General features: G+C 48.7%; 1 protein-coding gene across 3 annotated transcripts in view; it reads right to left on the bottom strand.

The window, feature by feature from the left end:
• Nucleotides 1-25,372, bottom strand: part of VAC14 (VAC14 component of PIKFYVE complex) — a 67,440-nt gene that overhangs the window by 9,289 nt on the left and 32,779 nt on the right. For all 3 annotated transcript variants that reach the window (XM_083370505.1, XM_083370506.1, XM_083370507.1), the window contains 2 exons: nt 16,244-16,403; nt 14,425-14,557 (listed from right to left, as the gene is read on the bottom strand). In XM_083370505.1, coding sequence (XP_083226631.1) covers nt 14,425-14,557; nt 16,244-16,403 — 293 coding nt within the window. The remainder of the gene's footprint in view (nt 1-14,424; nt 14,558-16,243; nt 16,404-25,372) is intronic.

Raw genomic sequence — 25,372 nt, 5'->3', positions numbered from 1 at the left:
AGCAGTACCCACATCAGATCATCCCTGAACATTATTGGCATAGAGCAAGCCCCGATCGCCACCGATACCCTGATAGATATCCACGTCGGGGTAGTCCAGATCGATATCAGCACCATGCTTGTCCAAACCATCATTGTTACAGAATTAGCCCCAAACATCACCAGCATCACACCAGTCCAGGGCTCCTGCCAAGAGGTGATCAAGCAGTGGGACTCCCATGAGATCAATTGCAACAGTATGGATTGCTACAGGCTCTCTTAGATCGGCAGCGACCCATAGCAGCCCCTCCTTTCAAACCCACGTTTGATGGTGACCCCGAGAAGTTAACTTTCTTTTTGAATCAAGTACGCTCCCACATGAACAGAAATGCCAACGCCTATCCTGCCACTATGGTTGATGTGATAGCGGCAAACCTAGAGGGGGAGGCAATAGAGGGGGAGGTAACAGAGTGGTTGAATAGCTTGTACAATGAACAAGCACCTGAGCTATGGGACTACAATCTGTTCATCCAGAGGCTAAGGGCCAGGTTTGAAGATGGATCCATAGCCCTGCAAGCTGAAAAGGACATTCATGAAGTGAAACAGCAGGGTTGGCCAGCGAAGGAATACATGCGTGAATTCCAGAGAGTGGCTGGCAGAATTGTGCAGTGGCCTGAGCGATCGCTAGTTCATCATTTCAAGTCCGGTCTGGACCCAGATCTATTCCAGGCATGCATCTACAGTGGGAGCTCTGATCAGCTCCATGAGTGGTATCGCTTGGCCGTGAATTTAGATATCGAGCTAAGCTGCTACAAGAAGCCATCGACTCCTGGACCTGGACCGAAGCCTGACCCAATGAGGCGTCCTTGACAAACCCCACTGACTGGGACGTCTGGAACGCCAAAGGTATCATCTGGACTGCTGATCAAGTGTTTTAGATGTGGCCAACTGGGCCACCAAGCAGCTATTTGTCCAGTTCCTTTCCCTCAGCAAAAAAGTGTCTTGACCCCACCAGAAAAGCAAAAAGGAAGCTCACAGTCCACCAGAGAAAAATTGAACTGGATTACCCAGGAGCAAGCCATTCAAGTCACCTCCCCTACTTGAGAGAAGATCAAGACCCCAACTGAAGCCACCAAAGCACCCGCACTGTATGACAGCGATGATGTCAGAATCCATTTTTATTTCATTTCTAACACCCTCTCTGTGCAAACCCAAATCTCACCCCCCCTTACTGGATTCTGCTATTCCCAAGGAGGAAAGAGAAGACAGGGATGTTAATTGCCCCATCTCTATCCCTTAGATGTAATGTTTGTTTATTCAGCCTGCCTGGTGGCCATCACAAAAGACCGATGGAAGAAACCCCCTCCCTCTGAACTACGACGAACAAAGAAAGGTGGTGGTGGTGGGAATTCTGGTTTGTATCTCCAGATGGAATGTGAAGGGGAGGAAGTAATAATGTTGCAAATGTACTGGTGGTTCTATTTTTTCCCCATGAGGGGTTTGACACCTGAGACTTGGCTGATCCGGGACTGACCAAATGGACGGAGGGGTGGGGTTTTTACTAGGGGACACTTTAAAAGTATCGATCTGTGAGACAGTTTCAGATCCTGTCTATTATATCCACTGTCATCCATGTTTTAGTAAAAGTTCCTGCTTGGACAAACTTGTCTCCAAGAGTTCTTCTTTCCTAAGAAGTGGATTGGAGTGGTTTCTGACAGATGATGAGGGAGAGAACGCGGGTCAGCCTGTTCCACCTTTTTCCCTCTTTGCTAAGCTCTCAGTCCCTAAGACAGGCGCTCGAATGGATTTACATGTGTAAATGGACTCTGGATGTTCATGATGCCTAATCAGCCTCCCTACAGTCCTCAAATTGGGCATCAGGGCAAAAAAGCTTTCCTCCCCCATGAGGTTTGAACAGGCAGACGGATCCTTAACGGGTGGAGATTTAGTCACCCACCTAATGGAACCAGTGAGACTAGAAATGGGGGAACATTGAGAGTTTATCCAATTTGTGGTGGTCTGAAAAATGACTGAAGCAGTGATTTTGGGATTAGCTTGGTTGGACAAGTGGAAACCTCTAATATGGTGGATGAGAAAGGGATGAGAAGCCTGAGGTTACCCACAGGGCCAACCCCTCTAATGATGCAAGCGGGATAGCAGAACTGCCATCCAAGACACCGCCCTGAGTCCTTCGGGAGAAGGGCGGTATACAAATATAATAAAAATTAAATTAAATTAAATTAAAAGTGACGGCAAATCCCCTGCCTGGAGTGCCTCTCATTCCCAGTGAATACCAAGACTTGGCTGAAGTGTTTAGCGAGACGGAATGTGACATCCTATTCCTCCACCCCCTGCAATAGAACCAATGACTGTGCCATTGAGATTCTACCAGGAGCTAAATAGCCAAAGCCAAAGAAGTATTTAATGAATCCCCTCGAAGAATTGAATGAGTACATTAATAAAAATTTGATGAGGGGTTTTATTGAACCTGCAAAATCCAAAGTGGCTGCCCCTGTACTTTCTAAAAAGAAAAAAGATGGATCACTTAGACTCTGTGTTGATTTTAAAGGTCTGAACGCTGTTAGCGTGGAGAATATTAGCCCACCTGGCGAAAGGACGATTTTTTTACCAAATTAGACCTAAGGGAGATGTATTATTGCATGAGAATAAGAAAAGGTGATGAATGGAAAACTGCCTTCAACAGCCTCCTGGGTAGTTATCAGTTCAAGTCATGCCTTTTAGATTACAAGGAACTTCTGCTGTGTTCAACCAGGTGCTGCATGATCATTTATATAAAGGGGTGATGACATTTTAATTTATACAACATACAATTTTAGTACGAGAAGTTCTAAAAAAACTGCTGAATGCTAAACTCTACGCCAAACTCTCAATATGTGAGTTCCATCAGGCATGTTTGGATTATCTGTTTTACTGAATTTCCAGCAAAGGCACTGAAATGGATCCAACTAAAGTAAAAGCGGTGATCGAATGGCAGCCCCCACAAACTCGGAAACAATTACAAAGTTTTTTGGGATTTGCTAATTTCTAGCACCAATTTATCCCTTCATTTGCTAAGATTGCTTTGCCCCTTCCAGAACTATTAAAAACTGGCAAAGATGAGGGTAAACCATGACCAGGTCAACCCCTACACTGGTCGTTAGAATGCCAAGCTGCTTTTGAGAATTAATTTGTTACTCAAGCTGATGCCAGCAATGTGGCTGTGGGGGCAGTACTGTTACAAAAAAATCATGAAGGGACTTTACACTTTGAAAAAACTCACTGACACAGAGCAAAGGTGGGCTGTTTGGGAGAAGGAAGCCTTTGCAATCAGATGGTCTTTATTAACTTGGCGTCATTTCCTAGAGGGGTGCAAGGTGCCTTTTGAAGTATGGACTGATCACAAAAACTTAGAGGCACTGAAATGTCCCTGTAAACTGTCTCCCAAACAAGTACACTGGGCGCAATATTTTAATTGTTTTAACTTTACCCTAAAATACATACCAGGTAGAAAAAATTTCTTAGCTGATGCCCTCTCTAGAGTGCCTCAACATAAACACCAAGGTGAACAAGCAATAGATGCCACCACCTCAAGTTATTTCTCAAATAACCCCTGGGAAACAACAACACATTAAATCCTCTAACCCAGATGACCCATTGACAAAGAAATTAAAGGAAGAACTGAAAAATGACAAATGGCTTACGGAAAATCAAACCATCCTAACCCATAGGGATGGGTTAGCTTGGAAAGGGGGGAAATTATATTTGTCTGAATTGCTCAGTCTCCAAGTCCTCCAACGCAGTCACGACATTAAACAAGCTGGTCACTAGTAACTAAGACACTACACTTAGTTCAGAGGCAATTTTGGTGGCCAGGTTTAAAGAAAGATGTGAAGAACTATGTAAAAAGCTGTGCAGTCTGTGCTACCATGAAGAGGATCACAGGAAAAACCCCTGGGATATTACAGCCTGTTGCAGATCCTTCTCAACCATGGGAAGAGATCGCTATGGATTTTCTTGTTGAATTACCAGAGAGTAAAGGAAATATGGTAATATGGACTGTGATTGACCTTTTTTCAAAGTAAGCTCACTTTATAGAATGCTCAGGTCTCCCATCTGTCCAGAAACTAGCCATATTTTTTCACAAACATATTTACCGATTGCACGGTGCACCAAAATGAATAATTTCTGACAGGGGAGCTCAATTTACGGCCAGATTTTGAAGGATTTCCTCAAGCTGATTGGGTCTACACAAAGACTGTCATTGGCTTTTCATCCCTCTACGAATGGAGCAGCTGAAAAAGCAAACACAAGGGTGGAGCATTATCTTAAATGCTATGTAGATTACCAACAGACAAATTGGACTGATCTCCACCCTTTTGCTGAAGTGGCTTACAACAACACAGTACACAGCAGCACAGGACTTACGCTGTTCAAGATAGCCACTGGAAGGGATTTTATTCTGATACCTGAATACCCCCAGGACCCCCCTACCTCTCAAACATTAGATCAGTGGGTGTCTGCTTGGAAGGGTGTTTGGGACAATACAAAGAAAGCTTTAACAAAAGCCTCAGATGTTTACAAAAAGCAAGCTGATAAGAAAAGAGAACCTCAGAAGTCATTCCATGTGGGGGAAAATATTTATCTTTCTACAAAGTATCTAAGACTTAAATTACCTAGTAAAAAATTGGGACCAAAATACCTGGGACCATTTCCATAGTGCGGATCTTAAACCCAGTCACTGTAGAATTAAAACTTCCTCATCTTTTAGGAAAGATCCACCCAGTGTTTCACTGCAGTCTGTTAAAGCCTTTCAGAGAATCAACTCTGCGATCCCCTCCTAAGAAAGCACCTGGCCTGCTGTGGAAGGGATATCCATTATCACAAGCCAGCTGAGTGAAGAGTACTGATGTGAAAGCTAATAGACTTATACGCAAATTCTATGATAAACATCCAAGTAAACTGAGAGGGGATTCTTTATTCTTGTTTAATTTGCAGGATTTCTCCTTTCTTTGAAGGGGAACCGAATGTCAACACTGTGACAAACCGAACTGAAGCCATTTTCATTTTGTCTTCATTGCCACATATGTAGTTTAGAAGAAGAAGGGCGGGTGTAGTTCTCAGTTAGCCAAAACAATTCAAATGTATGGGAACCAAGGTCATTGCTGATAACATTTTGCTGGGTTGGAGAGCTGGGAGGAGTGCAACTTTGTAACCAAGGGGAGGGGAATTTAGTCTTGGGTTCACCTTTGTATGTACCATTATTTTGTAGCCAAATAAAAAATGTTCTTTGAGGAAGAATTCCTTGTCTTGAAGTTCTTTTAATTGGTCTCATCTACTGGAACCATGACAGCATGCTTGCAATCCCCAAACTGAAATTGGAAATATGGCCTATCATGAATTAATCCCCTCCCCATCCGTTGTGGTCTTCTTTCCCCCTCTTTGCTCATGCAGGTGGGTGGCACAGTCTATGCCAAAGTGGGAAAAGCAAAGGATCCACTGGTAGTCACCTACAGCACCAGCCTAGAGAAGCACTGAGACTGATACCCAAGTCTGTTCAGGTGTCTCCTCTCTGTGCCAATCCAGGCATGGGGTAAACCTGGCACAGGAGCCAGCATTAGGCAATGGACCTCACCAGTTGCTGCTTGAACTACCCAACCAAACCTCCCCTGGTTGTCTCTGGAACTACCACAAAGTTTTCTCTCAGCCCTGGTCAAAATCTGCTAGACACTCTCATCTTAGAAGATGTCAGATGCAAAGCTCAGCTAAAATACTGTTGAGGTCATTTCCTAGTCAAACTCTCCCATGAATACAGACTTTGTTTTTGCTAGGCCTGCTGGGATTACAGCTCTTTCTTGTTTAATGTCTTTTTAAGAGATTGGGGAAATCAGAGACCAAGCTCGGTTTAATGTGTGTGTATTTTGTTTCGGGCCAAGCAGCTGAGAGTAGGGGGCAGCAGAGGCTTGCAGAGCTGCTTCCCTCAGCTCCTCTTCGTTCGGGCCATCCAGCCTCCACCACCCCGTTCTCTCAGCTGCCTGGCCCCAAACGAAGGGGGTGGCGGAGGCTTGCAGAGCTGCTGCCTTCAGCTCCTCTTCATTCGGGCCAGGCAGCTGAGAGAAGGGGGAGGTGGAGGCTGGCTGGCCCGAACGAAGAGGAGCCAAGGGAAGCAGCTCTGCAAGCCTCCGCTGGCCCCTTCTCTCAGCTGCCTGGGCGAACAAAGGGGGCGGCGGAGGCTTGTAGAGCTGCTGCCTTTGGGCTCCTCTTCGTTAGGGCCAGCCAGCTGAGAAAAGGGGACAGCCAAAAGGCAGAGGTCGACGGGAAACTTCTGAGACCCCCGGTAGGACCCCCACAAGGCTAGCAGAGGTGGTGGTGGAGCAGGGCAAGGGGACACCTGCCAGGCAGGTAAGAAGCAGGCCCAGGGCACCCCGAGACTGGCTGCCCCCAACCGTGCAGCAGGTAGAAAAAGGACCCACTCACCTTTCCAGTCCTCCCGTCTCTTCCTCTGCTGCCGCCACGTGCAGTCCGAAGAAGCAAAGAGGTTTGTGGGCAGTCCCACAAACAGCTTGTGGGCAATCCCACAAACCAAAGAAGTTCAACCAATCAATCAAACTTCGGGAGTTTTGGGGTTTTTTTGTTTTTGTTTTTTTTGTGAGCAGTTTGAATTGATTGATTGAACGAACTTTTTTAGTCCCACTTTTTTTTCCCGGAACTGCACATGGCGGAGGACTTGGAGCCGCAGGAGATGGCTTAAAGAGCCTCATGCGGCTCCGGAGCTGCGGGTTGCCAAACCGTGCTCTAGTTTATTATTATTTTCTATGCCACTATTTGGATTCCTTTAATATGAAGAGACCTGTTTCTAGCCAATCACATGCTGCTTTCTCTATCAGTGCAGGGTAAAAAAATAAGCATTTGGGGCAATATGCCCAAATAAATTTTATCAATTGATAAATTTCAATCCATATCCCGAGGCTGTGGGTTTTGCCCCCTCTTTTTGACTCCTGGATAACAAAAATGTAAATGTGTCCCTAGGGAAGAAACGACCAATTCAGAGCCTCTTCTCCTCCAGGCTCCTGCCCATCTCAGGGGCTCCAGGATCCACCCAAGCAGATCCAGACACAGACTGAGTTGATCCCACACAGCCTTTTCCACTAAGAAGTGCAGGAGTCAAAGATAACTTCTCAGCAAGTAAAAATGCAAGTCTTTGAAGGAGTAGCTCTTAACCCTGGGCAAGATGTGACTGAGAGCCTGTCAGAATCCATTTATATTCTATTCCTAACTCCCTATCTGTGCATACCTAAATCTTACCCCCTTACTGGGTTCTGCTATTCCCAAGGAGGGGAAGAGAAGATGTTAACTGGCCATCCCTATCCTTTAGACGCAAGGTTGTTTATTCAGCCTGCCTGGGGGCCATCATCAAAGACCAGAGGAAGAACCTTAGAACTAAATCCCCACGACGATTGGGAATGGCAGCAGGTGGTTACACGGAGGGCCGTATCAATATCCGGGACCGCGCCCCCACTGTCTCCGAGTGGTGGCGTGTTCCGACCCTCCGGTTAGTACCCTTGTATCCGGGGGTGAGGGGGATCAGGACCCTGAGCTCAGACTGGTGTATTTTAATGCCAGATCCGTTGTGAACAAGGCTCCCCTCGTCCGGGAATTGATCGAGGAGGAACACGCGGATCTGGCATGCATTACAGAGACCTGGTTGGGCCCAGAGGGTGGTGTCCCTCTGGTTGAACTTTGCCCTCCGGGTTTCTGTGTGCTGCACCAGCCTCGGGCTCAGGGCAGGGGCGGTGGGGTGGCGGTGGTCGTACGGGAGACCTTATGTCCGCGGGAGACCACCATTGTCCAGATAGGCGGGAGTGAGTCCCTTCTCATGAGATGTGGCCCTCGGGCTCAGTTCTGCCTGTTGCTTACATACCTGGCGCCCAGCTGTGTGGCAACAGCCCTGCCTGAGCTACTCGACACCCTCTCAGGGTTGGCAGTGGAGTTTCCCAGACTTATAGTTCTGGGTGACTTCAACCTGCCTTCCCTGGGAGGGTCGTCAGAGTTAGCTCGGGAGTTCATGGCTTCCATGATGGCCATGGACATGACCCAAGTAATTCAGGGCCCGACTCATGGGGCGGGTCACACCCTTGACCTGATCTTTCTATCTGGACAATGGTTGGATTATTTGGGAGGGGGTTCGCCAACTGCTGTCCCCCTGTCATGGTCCGATCATTATCTCCTGTGGCTGGTCTTCCATTGTGCCACCCCCCGCTGCTGGGCTGTGGAACCGACCAGGTGGTTCCGTCCCAGGCGCCTAATGGACCCAGAACGGTTCCAGATGGCGCTTGGGTCCTTACCTGTCTCCCTCACTCACAGCCCGGTCGATGCCTTGGTGGATGCCTGGGAAAGGGCGGCCACTGAGGCACTCGACCGTGTTGTACCCTTGCGACCCCAGACTCGGCACAGATTTCGTTGGGCCCCATGGTTTTCCGTGGAGCTCCGGGAGATGAAGCGTCTAAGAGCCTTTACAAGGTCTTACCTCGCTGCGATGAGGACGGTGAAGTCTAATTACTTCGCTGCCCTCATCGCGTCCGCAGATAATCGCCCAGCCGCCCTGTTTAGGATGACTCGCTCTCTCCTTAATCGGGAGACGAGGGAGGAACCCTTACAGGGACGGGCTGAGGAGTTTAGTCATCATCTGGTAGATAAAATCGCTCAGATCCGGACCGGTTTGGACTCTGACTGGGCAGAGTCTGGAATGGAGGAATCAAGCGGTCTTGAGCATGTTACCTGGACTGAGTTCGACCCTGTTTCCCCCGATGACGTGGACAGGATCATGAGGAGACTGAGTTCCACCACCTGTTTACTGGACCCGTGCCCCTTCTGGCTGGTCTATGCGGCTCGGGAGGAGACACGAGGCTGGTTCCAAGCAGTAATATTTGCTTCCTTGAAGGAGGGTACCTTTCCCACTGCTTTGAAGGAGGCGGTGGTGAGGCCCCTCCTCAAGAAGCCTGCCCTGGATCCGGCTGTTTTAAATAACTATCGTCCGGTCTCCAACCTTCGCTTTTTGGCGAAGGTTGTTGAGAGTGTGGTGGTGCATCAGTTCCCTCTGTTCCTGGAGGAAACGGATTATCTTGACAAGGCAAGAGACGAGGAAAGCCCCATGGAAAGGGAGTTTTCCCCCCGAACGAAACCCCACCAACGGTCAGGAACTGAAGCATCATATTCCTCCGGGGAAGACATGGCGGTGACGCACGACCGCAAACCGCGGTGGTCGATGGGCATTGGAAGGAAAAGCAAGTGGGAAAAGGCATCAAAGAAAGTGACCCTGAGGCAGGGCGGCCACCAAACCGAATGGAGGCAAGAGATGGAGAGCTCCCTACACGTCAGTGAAGAGGAGCGCATCCTAGAGAAAGCTATTGACCTGATGAAGAAAACCCTTAGCTCACTAAGAGAGGAGAAAGCTGAGTACCGCAGCCGCAGCAGCGCCTGGGGCCACAATTGGAGAGACAGTGGGATGGATCCGGAACCTGCAACACCAGGGCCATCCACTGGACCAGGAGCTGCCGCCTCAGCAGCACACCCCCCCCACCGAACCACAGACGGGGGTCAGGATGAGGGGCAATACCACCCACTGCGCAGACAACGATCCATTCAAAGACTACCACCACTGGAAGCAAAATTCAGGGCAGAGCCACCACGCTTGGGTTTTTTCCTAACCCAAGTCCTCAGCTATAATGGAAGAAAACGGATGGAACATCCCCAGTGACAAAGTCCGCATCCGTATCGTGCAATCCGCCCTGGACAGACTGGCTGCAGACTGGGTGGTGAACCTGCATGACTCCCAACACCCCAGAAGTCAACGACTTCAACTGATTACATGGCATGGGTCCGGAATACCTCGGGGACCACCTGCTGCCAGCGTCGACTCCCCTCCGCCCTGTGCGTTCCCACAGAGAGGGCCTCCTCAGGGTGCCTCCGGTCAGAGAATGCCGGCTGGTGGCCCCCAAGGGGGGGGCCCTTCTCTGTGGGCTTTGTGGAATCAACTGCCGGTTGAGCTCCAGATGGCACCGGATCTCCGCTCCTTCCGGTGCGGGTTAAAGACCCATTTATTCGAACAAGCTGGCCTGGCCTGATGGGGAGTTAACTCAGGGTTTTAATATTTGTATATTTCTACTGTTTTACTTTGGGCAATAATTTAATTCTTTTTTAACTTTTGTACTTGTGTATTTTTATTTATGCCCTGTTCACCGCCCTGAGTCCTTCGGGAGAAGGGCGGTATAAAAATTTAATAAACTTAAACTTAAACTTGATTCATGTCATCCTTGAGGAGGTGGTTTGAGGACCCTTTGGCTGATCATAAGGCCTGGGAGAGAATCAAAATGGTGAGGCAGGGCAGATGGCCGGTGGCTGAATATACCCAAGAATTCCGAGCCATTGCCAATAAACTGAACTGGCCAGAACACATCCCCCTTAGCCATTTCAAAGACGGGCTAAACTACGACCTGTATGACACTTGCCGGCCTCGAGGAGACCCACACCATCTTGACGACTGGTATGTCCTGGCAGAGGAGGCGGAGATAGACCTACTAAAAAGGCACCGCCAGGGAAAACCATGGCACTGCCCGCTGCCCGAGCAAACACGTGAGGCGGCGAAACCACCGTCCACGGCTAAGAAATCAACAGGCTGTTTCAAATGTGAGAGAGAGGGCCACCGCGCCGCAGAATGCTGCTCAAAAGCCCCTCAGCACAAAACAGAGGCATCACCCTCCAGGAGACCAGGGAAGTCCCAAAGCAACCCAAAAGAACCTGCCATGAGGGGGAAGGAGGCTGTAGAGTCCCCAAACCCTGCCAAGGACTGGGAGGGGATTTCGGCCTACACTGCAGGGGCAGTGGACACCTCGGAAGACAGCTCGGAGGGAGAACCATTGGTAAGTGGATCCATTCCACCCCTCCTTAAGACAGTGACTATATTAGCTTCCTCCATGCCCAAAGCTGTCAAAGTAAAAGCCCTAATAGACTCTGGCTGCACCCGCTGCCTCATCAGCCCGACGCTGGTGGGGAATTTGGGCATCCCAGTGAGACTAAAACAACCAATCTCCTTTGACCAGTTAGATGGGTCCATAGCGGGGGGGGGGTCCCAGCTACCCTAGCCACCTTACCAGTTCACCTGTCCCTGGGGACTCATGAGGAAGACATAATGTTTCTAGTGACCCCAGGCATGGGATGCCCAATGATTTTAGGACTGGAATGGCTAAAGAAATGGAACCCCTGGTTAAATTGGAGGACAGCAGAAGTCAACTTCCCAGAGGGGGAGCATAGGAGCTTAAAACCCCAAAGCACCCACCCAACCTGAAGAGAGGAGACAGCATCAGTGGGGGAAGAGAAGGGGCTACCAGAAATACCGGAAGAATACAGGGACCTTGCTGAAGTTTTCAGTGAGGAACGGACAGCTGAGCTTCCCCCTCACCGTCCCACAGACTGTGCTATAGAATTCAAACCCAGGGCAAAATTCCCGAAGCCCAGGATGTATGCCATGAGCCCAAAAGAAATGGTGGAGATTCATAAAGAGAAACTTAGAAAGGGGATTTATTGAGCCTGCCAAACCCAAAGTGGCTGCCCCGGTCCTGTTCAGGGAGAAGAAGGATGGTTCGCTTTGTTTGTGCGTTGATTACCACGCCCTTAACACAATTAGTGAATGTAATCTGTATCCCCTACCCCTAATGAAGGATATGCTATCCCACCTATCGAATAGAAAGATTTTTACCAAACTAGACCTGAGAGAAGCATACTACCACATTGGGATTAAGGAAGGAGATGAATGGGTTGCTATCAGTTGCAATGGGTTGCTATCAGTTCAAAGTCCTGCCATTTGGACTGCAAGGGGCCCCCACAGTTTTTATGCAATTAATTAATGAAGTGCTAAGAGAGCACCTATATAAGGGGGTCCTGGTTTACCTAGATGACATCCTTATCTTCACTGAGACCAAAGAGGAACTTATTAACCTAGTCAGTGCGGTTCTGAAAAAGTTGCGGGCCGCCCACCTGAGCCCTTCCAACTTGTAATCAGCCATGCTTCCGGTCCACTTTCCTAGGGTGTTCTAAGACCTTGGCTGTCACCAGAGATTGTGAGAAGCCAGCCAAGGTAAAGAGAGGTGCCGATGTGAGCAACAGTAGAGAAAGGGGAAGGAAGAACTAGTGAAGTAGGAATTCTGAACAATACAAATATTGGGGAATAATTCCCAGCCATAGGAATCTGGTGGGTTTAAACTGACCAAGATAAATGAGGGCCAGCCATACTTGGGACATGCTCACAAGGGCAAATCTTCATGAGAAAGGGCGTTCTTGCTCATAGCGATTAAAAAGTACATTTTAGGTCCAGCAGTGTAATACCTGGATAGTTATCAAACCAGGGGCCAAATGGGCAATGGCCACAGGGAAGTAAAATGCATTCACAGCTCTTCTGAAAGTGTATGAGCCAAATGAGCATTAGGGGAAGAGAGACCAGATTGGGAATTTCATGATCACATTTAGAAACAATTTGGGACTCACTATTCAAGAGCATCGGGGACTGGAGAATCGCATGGCTTTTAAATATGGAAGTCAAACCTCAAAATAAAGGAAGTACGTTAGAAAGAAAAGAACTTAATTTATCATATGTACACTGATGTGACCAAAATTGTTTTATTTCTAAGTAATTGTGCATCATATTTAAAGCCCTTATGGGAAATGCATGTGTACTTCCTGCATATGAAGTAGCTTTTAACTGAAACAACAAAAAGTCTGATCAATGACTGAATATGATCAAAATTTAGTTTGTTGCTTAAGACCTGAATTTCTGATGCACATATATTCATTTTAACAGTTTTCTTTCTTTTGGCTCTTTTAGTTATATCGTTGTCTTTTTACCTTCTATTTATTAACAAAGGACTTGAAAAACCATAAAGACTAATGGAAACCTCCACCATCAATCTGCAGAGTCAGGACCAAGTTGCCTCAGGCCCCCTTTTCTCTGCCTGAAGGCTCCTGGTCTGGCCATGGGGAGGGGCAATCAAAATTCCCTCTGACCCCCTTCTAACCCCCAAAGGCCACTTGGTCATTTTGCCCTGCTCTGCAGCACGGCACAGTCCTTCCCTGCCAAGAAGGGGCCTCCATGGCTGGTGGGCTCATGTCAGTGGCACTGAGGAGTGGCCAGAGCCGCCCTGTCCTCTCCTGCCAGCCTGATCCTGGGGGAAAGGCCTGCATGTTCCACTACCAGGGAGTGCCAGATGGAAGCCCAGGGGGTTGAGAGAAGTCCTGGCTTAGCAGCCCAATGATGCCAAGAAGAGGGGGGGGGGCTGCCCTCTGCTGAAAAACGGGCACGTCCTGTCCCAATGTTCCCCCCTAGTGCCCAAGGCAGTGCTGCAGACAAAGCCCAAGCTGGCAGATTGAAAGAGCCAATTCTGGATTTCCAAACAGCTGAGTCAAGTGGCTGCCAAAGGCCGAGGGCTGTGCCATGGCAGCATTGTAGGGAGGGGGGCAGCGGCAACAGTTTCAATCTTGGAACTCAATGTCAGGAACAGACAACCAGCCGCCCATTTCCCACGACATTCCCTTTGTTGACCAAAAGGATCTCTGCCCACCTGAGATTTACTTAAAAAAATATAAGACGCTGGCATATTGTGAGTCATCAGGATAGTTGCACTAGAATGCTTAGTGAATAACCACTGGAACTACTAAGCAACTGGCAAATAGGGTTTTATGAGTGATCTTGCTCAGTGGGGCTACCATTTTATCAAGAGGCAAGACTCCCGCGGCAAACATTTTGTGACTGCATGCTCTCAAAATGCCAGATGTGTGCCCAGGCCTCCAAACTGCCTACTCCAGGCCAACAGGTGAGCCTTTCAGAGGCTACAAAGGAGAGACACAGGCAACCAATAGCCACACTGGTCCAAATCTCTTTTGTTGGGAATTCAGCTGCTTTTTCTTTCTACTCCCCTTCCTGAGCAGGTAATCCTTATAGCTGGACCCTTTGCTCTGGCTTACTGGGAACCCCAGCCCCAAACCAATCTAGGATGAGGTTAGTCCAATAATTGACCATCAATGATGTCTCTTTCCAGTATTTGTGATGTACTGAAAACAGGGCCTGGAAGCAATTAATTCTGGAAAAGCCCAGAGGAATTTATCTCAGGATATAATTCCCGATTTCAGAATGGGCAGCTGTTGAAGAGCATTTCCCAAACACAGGCGTATAATTTTAGGCTCTTTAGTAAGTGCTGCCAAATTTTTCTTTCCCCCTGAGGACTAAACAGTACTTACTGCTGCTAACTTGATGGTCAGGAGGTTGTTCTTTCTGGCTCCAGCTCCAGAAAAGGGCCACTGCTAGCCCAGAACCCACCACAGAGCTGGCAGGAGGTTCCGATCATGGCAACCCATGAAGGACAAACTACTCAGAGGCAAGAGAAGATGTGGCCTGGCTCACCTGATGATGAAAGCTCCCCGGGTCTCCAGCAGTTTTCGTTCACTACTGAATCTCTTGAGCAAGTTGATCATGAACTGGTAGAAGTAGGAATTCATGGTGGGGGTAGAGGGAGAGCACCCCATGTTCTTGGCTCCTGGAAGATAAACAGCGGAGGTCACCTAAAGAAGAGGGGCAGAGACACTATCCTTTCTGCAGACAACAAAGGGATCTGCAGGGTGTTGTTAGCAAGGGCTTCTCATTTCCATTCCTGAATTTAAGGAGTCTGGTCCTCTTACAGGTTCCAAGTAGAAGAAAAAAATGGTAAAATGTCTCTGGAGTTCCTGCAACGTGAACCGTACGGGCCCTCCTGAGGGTGCAGAGACAACTCTACACAACACAATATCTCAGAGAAGCTGGCAGAGAAGAAGACTATTATTCACTTGTCACAATAAACCTATTTTCAATAGTTTAAAAAGCTCAGCTGAATTTCTAACAGTTCCATGAGAAGTTGAAAATGAAATTCTCCTGGGAAGATGAAACATTTTGTTTAATTGTTCAGTACTAATCTACAAAATCCATCACCAGATTATCTCCCAAAGATCTGGGTAAATAGGACAAACTTGCAGGCCAGGCCTGCAAAGAAACCAAGGAGAAAGGACTGCTGGTGTGTCAATCACCCCCTTACCTTCACCGCCCCTTCCATCCCCTCCCCTGGATCTGAATCTGAAAGGTTTTCCCAGAGGTACTTCACATTTTCTGGATCTCTCTAATTTTCCATCACAGGCTTTCCAAACCTGGTTGTTCTTTACCCGGTGAGTCCCAGAAATTCTCGAATTCTCCCTATTGCCAAGATTTTTATAGGCTGAATTGCCTATCTGAAGACTTCATTTCCTCTAATGCTTCTTTACAAGCATTAATGGTTGGAAAAGAGAGACAAGGGACGAGTCCTGGAAGGTGCACTCAAACATGGAGAAATATCCTTTTGAATTTAGATATACAGAAGGCCATGAACTTAAGAATAACAGAGAATCTTCAGCAGAGTCACCCGCAAGAGCCAGGCATGATTTATGTTGGACAATGGAGTGGAACTATCTGGTGCCAGAGAACAATCTGAGCAGATTTTGCACCAAAACAGGAATTAAAGCCTGCTCAGATCCTCAGGGAGGAAAGGGTTCCTTGCGAAATAACAACCTTTTGTAAAACCCAATAGCCAGAACTACTACCTGGTGGTGAAGTGTTTTTACTCGATCATCAGTCTGGTCATTACCCCCCACCCCCACCCCAAGCTCCCCTGCAACGGTCAATGCAATGGAGACCAATCACCACCTCTTCCGTGCTACAGGAAGAGTAAGACAGCCTCAGTGGCCCTCCCAGCCCCATAGCTCTCTGCTTCCCCAGACAGGGCAGTCTTCACAGAGCCAACAACCTAGTGGCACCCCCCAGCTATTTTTTACAGAGACCATTCATTCATTTTGTCTGGATCAGGTTTAGGGACAAGGACAAGAAGTTGGCTTTAAAGATCAAGATGAGGTGAAGAAAGCCAAGATTTTGATTCCATTACAATACCATTGGCACACAAAAAAACACCCTGCTCTTACTAGCATCACAGTCCAACCTAAAAATGGAAAGGCCTCACTCCATTCCCTCAGCCCCCAAGAAAGCAGCAGCAAAACCTGTCAGGAGAACTTCACATCTGAAACAGACGGGGCAGAAGAGCTTTCTCCTCTACCATTATGAGAAGCCACTTCTATCCTGGCCTCCCTTGGAATGAGAAGCCAAAGCCCAGGACTGCTCAGAACCTACTCCCTTTGCTGAGAGCGGCTGGCGATGAAGCACTTACCGGAGGACGAGACAGGCTGGCTACTTTTGGCTGAAGTGGGTACAGTCAGGTCCAGTTGTTCCAACCGGAGCCCGGGGCCCTCCTGCAGCCCTCGGCCTTCTGACTGGCCAGCTGGGGAGGAGGCAATTTCTGCCAAGACTTCAAGGTCCTTGAGGATAACCTGGGATCACCAACAGAGAGAATGGCTGATGAGGCCACAAGGAAATGGGCAGCACCAGGAAGACTGTGGAGCCAAATCTTGCAAAGGGATCTGCAGGGAATTTGGTCCTGAGAAGGTGGGCAGGGCTCTTGCAGCCCCCTCTCTTAAATTATGTCCCTCCAGCTGGTTAAGGCTGCCAAGGAAGGGACCTCTGATTTTTCTGGACAGGTGTTAATAATGATTACTTGAGGGAGGGCGTGGTTGCTTTAAGGACCATTTTTTGTCCAAGTCTCCAACCACCCCTTTTGGGAGAAGGTTGTGAAGGTTGTAGAGAAAATTATCACGTGGCAGCTGCAAAGGATCCCGGATTATTTGGACCCCTTTCAGTCAGGGTTCAGGCTGGGCTAAAGGGCCAAGATGGTATTGATCACGCCCTTAGATGATCTCCAGTGGGAGTGGGATGGGGATAATGGGCCACCCGTGCATTTCTTGATCTCTCAGCAGCCTTTGATATCATCAATCATGGTGTCCTTCTGGACTAGCTTTGAGAGCTGGGGGTGGGCAGAAGCATGTTGCATTGGTTTTCTTCCTTCTTTTGGGATGGCTCCCATCAGTTGATGGGGGAGGGGAAAAACCAGCCCAAGGGCCCTATTTCATGGGTTGCCCCAGGGCTTGGCTCTCTTGTCTGTTTAATATCAGCACAGCACCACTGGGGTGGGCTATGATCAATATGCTAACAATACCCACACGGGGTAGCTGCGTGAGTGATGCTGTGGGTCTCCTGTCCTAATGCCTAAAGGGTTGGCATGTAGTGCAATATAGGCTTTGACTCCAACTATCAACCTGGTTATCTTTGCTTTCTTTCAAGCATGCTGCCAGCTGCCATTGAAACGGGTGGGGAGAAACAATGGGTATTTGGGAGGGAAAGTGTGCAGGAGGCAAAACTGGAATCTCTGAGAAGCGATGAGGAGGAGGCCTGGACTCAAAGAGGCCAGCTTGGGTTAACATCTTCAAGGCCAACCACCATGAGCAGTTGGTGGCCATGTACAGGCAGGAATTCCGAGAATTGGAGCTCCGACTAGCCACATGGCCTGAAGACATTCTGATCAATTGCTTCAAAGATGGCATCAACAATGATGCCTGCCACACCTGCATCTCACATGGTACCCCATGCACCCTACAACACTGGTATGTCCTGGCAGATGAAGTAGAGTGACTTAGCACGAGACTTGATACCATGGTGAGCACGGGTGGTGCAAATCCTCCCACTTCGGGTGTAAAGAACCCCCGAAGTCAGCGAAGGATGAATCTGGGGCCAGACTGCGATCCATGGCATGCTTCAAGTGCAGGAAGGAGGGACAACCGAGCTGTGGAGTGCTAATCCACCAAGCCCAGCCTCAAAGCAGTGGAAGCCCTGGGGCGGAAGGCAGATATAAGCCAGCTCTGAAAACCTGTGAGACAGAGCTGCAAGGGGTGGAAGTTGCTGAGTTTAACTCTCCCGATTATGAGGGGCTGGGAGCTCTGACCAGCCGAGGTGAGAGTGAAACCGACTGACAATGACTCGCTGGTAAATCAACATGTAATTCCTGTAAGCATTCCCATGGAACTGGTGGTGCCCTCAGTGTTGGCTCTACTGGACTTGGTTACACCAGATGTGTGGTTAGCCCTGAGGTGGTGGAAAAGCTGGGACTGAGACTTAAGCAACTAAAGGGGCTGATAGCTTTTTGCCAACTGGATGGGACAGTAGCGGGTGGTTCATTCTATAACTGAGCCAGTGGAAATGAGTATGGGGAAGCATGAAGAGACTGAGTTTTATAGTTGCACCGGGGATGTAGAGAGCCCTCCTGCTTGGATTGTCCTGGCTTCAAAAATGGACTCCTTATGTGAATGCCCAGAGTCAAGAAAGCCAAAGAAAAGAGGGAGTTAGGGGCAGCCACGCAGGAGCACCTGAAAAGAGAGCCCAGAATCCCCAAGTTGTACTGGATCTATGGGAGTGTTTAGTGAGAAGGGCTCTGATATGCTCCCGCCTCATCGGCCCACTGACTGTGGTACTGAAATTCTTCCTGGGGCTAGACTCAGAGAGGCCAGCTGGAGTTGTTTAACATCTTCAAGGCAACATCCTGGGAACAGAGATGTTCCCAAAACATCTTCCTGACCAATGATTGAACTCTGGTTGCCTGGGTTCTAGGGTTAATTCCAATTTGTTTTGTCTCCTCGAGCGTGTTTTGCTTCAGACTTTTGCTGCCATCAGTTCTTTCCTAGTAAAAACTCCCTGATGGTTTTGTTATTTTTTATTCTTCTCTGTGATTCATTTTGGATTTCATACTCAGGAGAGCAACTGTTAAACATCAAGCAATGTTTTTAATAGGCAGCTTTCTGTGACTATATACACACACAACCATCTTTACAAATGCAAAAGAGATTCTAATCCAGGAAGAAGCAGTGCTCTCTGGACAATGGAGAAACAAAAACAAAAAAACTCTTCTCCCTTCATTCTTTCTGACTAATCTATGTTCACTCGCTAATAAGATGGATTAAATACTTATTTTAAACAGATGCCACTCTGATTTTTACAACTCTCTGCTTCACTGAAACCTGACTAAATAAGGCAAATGATGATAGCAGCTTGCATATCCCAGGGTTTCAGATACAGAGGAAAGACAGAATTGTAGAAACATCCGGTAAAAAGAAGGGAGGGGGTCTCTGCTTTTATATCAACAACAAATGGTGCAAAAATGTAACTACACTAAAAAATTCTGTGATGTGGACTTAGAGACATTAATTATCAATTGCAAGCTGTTTTATTCTCGAGAGTTTTCCTCATTCCTCCTATTTGCAATGTATGTTTCACCAAAAGCTTGCATAAACAAAGTATTACAAACTCCAGCTTACAGATTATGTGGGCTGAAGAAAAATGTCCTGATTATGCTCATTGTATGATTTACCTTGTACCTGTTTATAGACAAAGGCTTAAAACCATAAAACCAACAATTAAATCAGTGACTGAGGAGGCAAAGCTAAAGCTACAGGCTTGCTGTGATTGCACTGATTTGGAAAGTTTTCAAAGATACCTCTGTAGACTTTGGTGAACTCACAGATACTGTAACATCATACGTTGATGTCATGGTTCCGATTAAAAAGACACATCAAAGAGTACAGCATGATTATTTATTCTAAAAAGTCTATAACGAGCAGAAACGGAGCAACGGCACTCATGGATGGATGCCAGAATTTGAATTATCCTCCCCTTGACCCTCCACATCATACAGAATTTCCCTCCCTTATTTACACATCATGAATCACATTTACCAATTAATTTAACACACAAAGTTTCACTTCCCTTCTGAAGCGGCTATCCCTTATCTCAGACATGTCAAACACAAGGCCCGGGGGCCGAATTTGGCCCACGAAGTGGTTTCATGTGGCCCGCGAAGCCATCCTGGAAACAGTGAGGGAACAGCCCCCACTGCCTTGGCCCAGAGACCCTCCTTCTGCCAGAGACCCTCAGATCTGTCCCACTCCTGCCCGGGCCCCCATAGGCAAACTTGATGCAAACGATGTAGAGCTGGCCATGCCCACCCAGTAGGCCATATGCACTCTAGCCACGCCCACCCAGTAGGACACACCCACCCTGGCCATACCCACCCGGCCCCCTGAGGGCAACCACAATGCTGATGCGGCCCTCAATGAAATTGAGTTTGACACCCCTGCTATCTTGTCAAAACATTCGGGTTGCATTCCACCCGCGTTTTTGTGATTCAAAACCAAACAGTTAAAGCAAAAGGCTGCCTCTTATATTGTCAGTGCAAAAACATGTCAATGTTAGCAGCATTGACAGTTAGTTTTTTTGAAGACCTATTGTTGTGGTCTGTCGGCTGCCAGAAAACTCCACAGCCAACTCAGAGGAGGAAGCACAGAAGTGGGCATTGGCCCAGCATCAGGGCCAGCTGAAAGCTCCGATGGGGACAAAGGAATGGAGCTGTCTCAGCCAGGGACAGAGGCGGAGCCAGATGGATGTCCCAGATGGATGTCCCAGATGTCCCAGATGGAAAGGCTGAGACCTCCTTACCTTGAGGCAAGTGATTCAGGAGAGGAGGATCACATGGGACAAGTGATTGATGTGCAGGCGCAGCAGAGGCTGAAGAGAGAACAGCAAGAGGCTATAGGCCAGTCTTCGGGGCGGAAGAGTTACCACTGCTAACAAAGCCCCACCCGCAGCTGTGGATCAAAGGCAAGCTTCAGGTGCATGACCCCCTGATCTATTGGTCCCAGAGCCTCACTGTGTTTCTGAGCCAGCAATGCACCAGCCATCACCACCAAGTATGTGCGGCCCAAGTCTTGCCAGGGCAGCCCTGCCATCTAAACTGACTGACTTTGCTGATGTCTTCAGCGAGAAAGAGGTGGACCAACTGCCCCTCATCGGCCTTATGATTGCCCGATAGACTTGGTCCCTGATGACCCACTTCTGGTTGGCTGTATTTATGCCATGTCTGAGCCCGAACTGGCTGCGCTGTGGGACTTTTTCCGCAAAAAAAGTGGTGAGGGGGTTTTATTCGGCCTGCTTCCCCCCTCATTCTGTTCATTAAGAAGAAATCGGGAGAGTTGAGACTCTGTTGCAATTACTGCAAACTTAACTCCATCACGGTGTGCAACAGGTACTCGCTACCTCTCATCTCGGAACTCTTAGAATGGCTATGGGAGGCTTAAGTCCTCACCAAACTGGACCTACGGGTGGCATACAAACTGGTCTGGGTCCGGGCTGGAGATGAGTGGAAGACGGCGTTTCGTACTTGGTATAGGCATTTTGAGTACCATTTGGCTTGACCAATGCCCCCATCTTCCAGCATTTCATGAATGATATTTCCCGGGTCTTATTAGACTGGTTCGTCATCTTTATTTGGACATTTTTATTTACTCCCCATCCCGGGAGAGCCATCAAAAATACTTCTGGTTAGTTCTGCAATGGCTTTGGGAGCACCAGTTCTACGCCAAGCTGGAGAAATGACAGTTCTTTCAGACTACCATCGAGTTCCTAGGTTACCTCATCTCTCCCAAGGGCATAGCCATGGAGCCCAGAAAGATGGAAGCACTACATAACTGGCAGTCTCCACGTCAGGCCAAGCATGTTCCTGGGCTTGACCAATTACTATTGGACTTTCATCCCTGGGTTTGCATCCTTGACTGCACTTCTCACTCGGCTCCTGCAGAAACGGACTTCTTTCCAGTGGAGCACTGTGGAGCAAGGAGCATTTGAGAGTCTGAAGTGAGTTTTTATGACGGAGCCTATGTTGAAACATCCCGACCTGCACCATCCCTTTGTTGTGGAGGCTGAAACATCTGACACTGCTGTGGGGGCGGTGCTACTCCAGGCTCACGCGCCTGGTGGCACCCTCTTTCCCTGTGCCTATTATTCCTGGAAACTCAATCCAGCAGAGTGCAATTATAGCATCTGGGAAAAAGTTGCTGGCCATCAAGGTGGCGTTTGAGACCTGGAGGGGGCCTGGCACCAGATTGAAGTGCGCTCCGATCATAAGAACTTGGAGTTTCTGCAGGCTACCCAGAAATTGAACCAGTGTCAAGATTCGATGGTCCATCTTCTTCGCTCAGTTCAATTTCCGTGTTACATACATTACAAGCGGCTGCAATCAGAGAGTGGATGCTCTTTCCCGTAAACCAGAATATGTGAACAAGGAGGAGAAGCTTCCACTCTGGACAATCTTACCCTTGGAGTCCCTTGGAACTGTCCAAGAACTGGTGGACTTTCAGGTGTGGATCCGGGAGGCCCAGCAACAGGACGTGTGGGTGGACTAACAACGGGCGGAGTTGGGGCGGACTCCCAATGAATGTTCACGGATGGACTCCTCCAGTTCTGTGACCGACTGTATGTCCCCACGGGTCCACTTTGAGGCCTCATCTTATCTCAATGCCATGACAGTCCCACTGCGGGGCATTTCGGCCTGTTTAAGACATTGGATTTGGTCTCCTGAACCTTCTGGTGGCCTTGCCTACAGCACAATGTCCACACCTATGTCGTGTCTTCTGCACCTTCTGCACCCCTTGCCAATTCCTGACAGGCCCTGGGGGGGGGGAGTCTCCATGGACTTTCTGATGGACTTGCTGCCTTCATCGGAGTTCACTAAACTCCATGTGGTGGTTGACATGTTGACCAAAATGCACTTTATTCCCTGTCGTGGGCTTTTGATGGCCCATGTCATGGCCCAGCTCTTCGTCCAGCATGTTTTCCGGCTACGTGAACTGCTTGACAAAGTTATCTCAGACAGAGGGACGCAGTTCACAGCCCAGTTTTGGAAAGAACTACTGTGGGCCCTCGAAGTTCAGGAGTGCCTGCCCTCGGCCTACCACCCAGAATTGGATGGAGGGATGAAGAAGGTCATAGGAATCCTGGAGCAGTACCTGTGTTGTTTTATCAACCAAAAACAGGACAAGTGGGCAAACTATTTAGTGGTGGCCAAGTTCACCTTTAACAATTTCCAGCATACCTTCACAAATATGACTCCATTCCTCACCAACATGGGTTACCACCCCCAACTGTTCCCTCTCATGCTGGTTAACTCCCCAGTACCTGCAGCCAACAATTATCTTGCTGAGTTACAGGCGGTCTACCGCTTAGTCCAGCGACAGCTGGACAAAGACAAGGAGAACTACAAAAAGGTTGTGGTTTGGTCCTGACAGGACACGCCAGCTTTAGCCATGGGCGATCGGGTGTGGTTGTCCACTAAACACCTTCCATCCAATCGACCGGCTAGGAAGCTGGACCAACACTTTCTGGGGGGGCCATCGAGGCCGTCATCAATCCGGTGGCCTATCAGCTGACCCTGCCACGCTCCTTAAAAGTCCACCTGGTCTTCTATTGGTCGCTCCTGGTCCCGGAGCAGCCAGCCTGCCCACTAGGGCAACAAGAACATCCTCCCCTGGAGGTGCATGATGACGACAGTGCCACTGAATATGAGGTCACCAGCATCCACGACTCCCAATGTCCACTTCCAGTATTTCATTGAATGGAAGGGCTACAAATTGGAGGACTTCAAGTGGGAGGACACGGCCTACGTGCATGCTCCCACACTGGTCCAAGAGTTCCACACCTGGTTCCCTTCATGGCCTCACCTGGTTTGTCAGCCCAGGGGGAAGGGCCCTGCAGTAAGGGATAGTGTTGTGGACTGTCGGACTCTGGAGTATTCCACAGCTAATGCAGAGGAGGAAGCACAGGTGTGGGCATCGGGCCTAGTGTCAGGGCCAGCTGAAAGCCCCGATGTGGATGAAGGAATGGAGTTGTCGCAGCCAGGGACAGAGGCGAAGCCTGGTGTTCTGTCCCAGCCTACGAGTCCTTGTAATGCTCACAAGGAGAAACCCCTCTTCCAACAGGCAAGCAGGAACCGCAAGATAAACCACCCCCTTTTATTATTCAGTTAGTCAATCTCCAAGCCAAACAAACACAGTTTACAGAAACTCAATCCTCAACACGAACGGTTGCCTTCGGCAACCAGCACCTTCCACCACACCTTGCCTTTTATTATTCAGCCAGGGCGTGGCTTCCTACTGCCTTCTCCTTTGCCTTTGGAGCCGCCCTATTGCATTCCACTGTCCTACTCTCTTTTCTTGCTGGCATTTTTGTGCATCCTGGATATCTCCCAGCTGTGCTTCATCACTGTCCAACTCAGACTCCCAGCACAGCTGTGTCTCAACCTGAGCACGAGTAGAGGGGCCAGGCTCCTTGTCAAATTGTAAGTCTTGGAGCTCCTCTGATTCTGATGTTACTCCAGGCTCCTCCTCCTCATCTTATTTCTCAGACTCAGCTGCCGGATCCACTAGCTAGCAAGGAATCACAACACTATCCCGCACTGCAGGACCCTTCCCCCAAATCTGCTGGGCCGGATGCATTCATGAACGGAACTGTTCGTGGAACGCTGTCACCAAGGCAGAAGCATGGACGGTGGTCACATCCTCCCAGGTGAACTCCTCCAGTTTATAGCCCTTCCACTCAATCAGATACTAAAATCGCCCTTTCAGCCAATGGGAGTCTCAAATACTGATGATTTCATACTCTGGAGCGCTTTCTCCATCATGTTGTTCCAGTGGGGGATGTTCTGATCGTTGGAGAGGACACACTGGTTGTTTGGGGACCAACAGAGACCAGTGAAAGACCAGATGTACCCGTAATGACCATGGAAAAGTTAATCAATGAGCGACTGGGTTGATGACGGCTTCGATAGGGAATGGTCCTAGGTACCGGTGGTCTAGTTCTTGACAGGTCTGTTTGATGGCAGGTTCCTGGTTGATAGCCACACCCAATCTCCCACTGTTAACATAGGTATATCTCGCCTCGACTGATTGGCAACCTTCATGTAATCCACCTTGGCCTTGTCTAATTGTCGCCGCACCAAGTGATGGATAGCCCGTAACTCGGTCATATATTCGTTAGCTGCAGGAACTGGCGAGTCAAGCTGCAAGAGGTGAAAAAGCTGGGGATGATATCGCACTTTGCCCAGGAACGGTGTCATCTGTGTGGTGTGCTGTAAGTTGCTAAATGTGAACTCGGCTTCTGCAAGATAGTCTGCCCAATCGTTCTGCTGCTGATTCAAGTAGTGCAGGTATTGCTCTAGAATTCCGATGACTTTCTCGGTCCCGCCATCAGTTTGAGGATGATGCGCTGACGATAGGCAGATTTTCACATCCAGGGCCTTCATCAACCCTTCCAGAAATGGGCTGTAAATTGAGCCCCTCTATCTGAAACGACCCTATCAGGGAGGCTGTGCAGCCAGAAAACCTGCTGGATTAACATGTGACTGGTGTGCGGGCTGATGGCAAGCCATGGAATGCACCATCTTGGTCAGCATGTCCACCACCACAAATACTGTCGTAAAGCCAGAAGACGGGGGCAAGTCCATCAAGAAGTCAATGGACACTACCCCCAGGGTCTTTTGGGCATCAGCAAGTAGACCTGGTGGGGCCCCCATCGGTGACTTGGCCTG

The sequence above is a fragment of the Vipera ursinii genome (genome assembly GCF_947247035.1).
Source record: "Vipera ursinii genome assembly, chromosome: 10".
Classification (NCBI taxonomy): Eukaryota; Metazoa; Chordata; class Lepidosauria; order Squamata; family Viperidae; genus Vipera; species Vipera ursinii.
This window is presented reverse-complemented; position numbering and strand designations above follow the sequence as displayed.